Source organism: Aplysia californica, unplaced genomic scaffold, assembly GCF_000002075.1.
Source record: "Aplysia californica isolate F4 #8 unplaced genomic scaffold, AplCal3.0 scaffold00412, whole genome shotgun sequence".
NCBI lineage: Eukaryota > Metazoa > Mollusca > Gastropoda > Aplysiida > Aplysiidae > Aplysia > Aplysia californica.
Window position 1 is genome coordinate 647,331 of NW_004797682.1, and position 3,924 is coordinate 651,254.

The window sequence follows — 3,924 nt, forward strand, 5'->3', positions numbered from 1 at the left end:
TGTGTGTGTGTGTGTGTGTGTGTGTGTGTGTGCCTGCGTGCGTGCGCGCGTGCCTGAATACAAGCGTGCGTCAGTGCATGCCTGCATGCGTGCCTGTGCGTGCGTGCGTGCGTGCGGGCGAGCGAGTGCGCGAATATACACCTACCAGTGTATTTCTGTATTGCAAAAAAAAAAAAGTAATTATTGCGTCACCGTCTAACAAAGAAGTAAAGGAAGTATCCTTCGCTCTCAGATGATGGTGCAGCGCTGCCTGTCCGCTAAGTCTATGGGCCATAGCAAGGCAGGCGCTGTCTTCGCAGCCGTTCTCAAGGTCACAGTCTTCTTCTTCTGGGTCATCCCCGGAATGGTCAGCAGAATACTCTTCCCAGGTTTGTCGGAAAATGGGAAGGGGGGGGGGGGAACATGTTCTATTTTATATCTCAGTTGGGAAGTTTGGATTACAATAGCGAGAAAATGCAATACAAAGTTAGAAACGGCGTCAGCACAGCATGTTGCACAATATTGGAACACAGGCAATACAAGCACATCACTTCTTCTAGTCGCCGCAGAGTAGTGGCTTGGTGGTTTTGTTGTTGTTGGTTTGGGTTGAGGGTTTTTTGGGTTTTTTGTTGGGGTTTTTTTTGTTGAGGGGGGTGTTTTGTTTTGTTTTTGTTTGGTTTGTTTTAGTCTCTTAGCTAGGATCAAAGACTTGTACACACTATTTCAGGTGGTTCACTCTGAAGCAGTTCCGGTTTACCGTGATACGTACCATTTGGTCGCTTTTAAGCACAAGGGGCTATCCCGCAAAAATGCTGTTTTGAGAAAATCGAAGTTAAAGTTTTTGCCCCTTGTTCAGTTTCTTTAAAAGACATGGAGAGTTTTCCCTATAACCAAACACATATTCACACTAAAGAAACCAAACTTCTCCTATAGGTAGGGCAATGCCCACTTTTGGTGTAGGTCAAGATTTCTGGAAACCCCTGAAATCTGGGTTAGCCCGTTTGTCCTTAAAAGCGACCATTCGACTTTATTTGGAACCACGTGAAGGGAGAGGCGGGAAACAGTGGGTGTGCATTCGACTATGTTTTAGTTTTAGTAAGAGTTTTACGGCACTTGCAACACAATAAGGTCATATAAGTGCGGAAGATTAGAGGAGTTACAAGAGAGAAACAAACACAGAAAAGAAGGAGGGGAGATAAAGACGACATATTTTTTTGTAGCAAAAAAGGAGCAAACTACACCAGAGCACCCGCCAACCACCCACCATTCGACTATAGCTAGGACGACATGTTTTGCCCTTCATTTGCGCGCCATAGTGATCTATCATTCTATCGACATTCAGTGGCAGAGTGAGCAAGGGTAGGTGACAAGGGGTTTAGATGGATGGTCAAGGGGGTGTGTCCTTGACCAAGACACGACAATCCTAGTTTTTTTTTAAAAACCAAGGTGCTGCGAAGTGGTGACAAGCAATGGCATGTTCGTGAAATATGGTCGCTTTTAAGGACAAGCAGGCTAACCCAGATTTCGGGAGTTTCCAGAAATCTTAACCTACGCCAAAAATGGGGATTGCCCAACCTATAAGAGAAGTTTGGTTTCATTGTTGTGTATTTGTGTTTTGTTATAGAGAAAACTCTCCTCGTCTTTTAAAGAAACTGAACAAGGGGCAAAATCTTTACCTTCGATTTTCTCAAAACAGTATTTTTCGGGATAGCCCCCTTGTGTTTAGAAGGGACCAATTGTTCTACATTGGTGTAACATTGTGTAGTTGGTATTCTTGGTATGTATATTTGTGTGTTTGATTATGTGTTCATTAGTATGTATATTTGTGTGTTTGATTATGTGTTCATTAGTATGTATATTTGTGTGTTTGATTATGTGTTCATTAGTATGTATATTTGAGTGTTTGATTATGTGTTCATTAGTATATATATTTGCCTTTGTATCCCAAATTTCCCAACACGGATCAATTAAGTAAGATTTATTATTTATTTATTATCTTTGTTTATTACCTACCTACCTACCTACCTCGCTTCTCTGACCCTTTCACATCTATCGTCCTTATCTCCCCTTCTTCTTTTTTATTATGTTTGTTACTCTCTTGTAACACCTCTAATCTTCTTGAGCTCATACGACATAATGCAGTTGCGAGCGCCGTAAAACCTCTACTAAAACAATATGACCATTTCAACAATAACATTGTACTCATTTTGACCCCCCCCCCCCCCCACCCCAATCAGATGAAGTGGCCTGCTCTGACCCTGTGACGTGCGATCGTGTGTGTGGAAACGAGGCCGGCTGTTCCAACATCGCTTACCCGCTCCTGGTGCTCCGGAAGATGCCGCCAGGTCCTGTGCTCTGTGTTTTGGTCGTATCGTTCTTGTTATCGCCATTGTCGTCGTTGTCGTAGCTGTTGTGGTCGTTGTTGTATCGTTTTGTTCCTGATATTGACTTTATTTTCTTTCCCATTAAACACAATTGTTAATCAACTTCATCTTTTCTACACACACACACACACACACACACACACACACACACACACACACACACACACACACACACACACACAAACACGCACACACAAACACGCACACACATACACACATACACACAAACACACACACAAATATGCACACACACACATACACACACATACACACAAACACATACACACACCTATACACATACATACACTAGCAAATCAACAAACACACACACACACACACTTGTATCATTTACCGACTTTTATTATCTTAACCGACTGTTATCACCTTTACCAACTCTAAAACAACCATCTGTCAACAGGAGTCCGAGGTGTGATGTTGGCAGCTTTCCTGTCCGCCATCATGAGCACGCTGACGTCAGTGTTCAACTCCGCCTCTTCCATGTTCACCATGGACATCTGGAGGCGATTCCGGAAGAGGGCGCCACAGGCCGAGCTCATGATTGTGGGCAGGGTGTGTGTGGTGGTGATGATTGCTACCAGGTGAAATACCGGTTGTGAATACAGAAAAATTGTGCTAACTTTCAAGTATATTATCTATCTCCTTCATTCTTGTTTTTTCTCTGTATTTGACTTTGTTTTGTTCGTTTGTTTGTTTGGGTTTTTTGTTGTGTGTGGGGTTTTTTTTGGTGTTTTTTGTGTTGCTTTTTTGTTTCTGTCTGTCTGTGTGTCTGTCTATCTGTTTGGATGACTGTCTTAGATAGTTTCGTTTGGCGCTCATATGATCTTATGCAGTTACGAGCGCCGTAGAACCTCTACTAAAACTAACTAAAATATAGTTTCGTCTGTCTGTCTGTCCGTCTGTCTGTCTGTCTGTCTGTCTTTTTGTCTCTCCCTCTCTCTCTCTCTCTCTCTCTCTCTCTCTCTCTCTCTCTCTCTCTCTCTCTCTCTCTCTCTCTCTCTCTCTCTCTCTCTCTCTCTCTCTTCTCCCCCCCCCCCCACTTCCCCTTCTATCTCAACAAAACACAATACCTTAGCAGCCACATACTATCCAAATAATGTCTCCTCAGCATTGTATGGATTCCGATAATGCAGCAGGCCCAAGGGGGACAACTGTGGAATTATCTTCAAGCGATCACATCCTGCATTACTCCCCCTTGGTGCTGGGTGTTCCTACTGGCTGTGTTCTGGAAAAGAGCCACAGAGCAGGTATTTTGCTCTTCAACATAATATAATTGGATGTTTCTTCGGACAACCTGTGTTTGTTTACTTGTTTGTCTGTTTATTTGTTCTTTAACTCGTTTCTTGCTTGCTTTTTTGTTTGTTTGTATGTTTGTTCTTTTGTTCGTTAGTTCGCTTGTTTCTTAGTTTGGTTGTTCGCTGCATCACCAACAAGGCAATCCCAAATGTACGTGTCGGATGCTGGAACAACTGTACTTTTAATACAACATAGTGTGTGTTCTAGTGTTGTAAGTTCCCTTTTCCAGCCAAAGATCTATCGCCCT

The 3,924-nt window shown here is 42.9% G+C and overlaps 1 protein-coding gene across 1 annotated transcript in view; it reads left to right on the top strand.

The window, feature by feature from the left end:
• LOC101846900 (sodium/glucose cotransporter 4) overlaps positions 1-3,924 on the top strand; it is a gene marked incomplete in the record, with an annotated part of 32,946 nt that overhangs the window by 25,717 nt on the left and 3,305 nt on the right. The window contains 4 exon segments of the mRNA XM_013085841.2: positions 233-368; positions 2,217-2,324; positions 2,782-2,962; positions 3,490-3,628. Of these exon segments, the coding sequence (XP_012941295.1) occupies positions 233-368; positions 2,217-2,324; positions 2,782-2,962; positions 3,490-3,628 (564 nt within the window).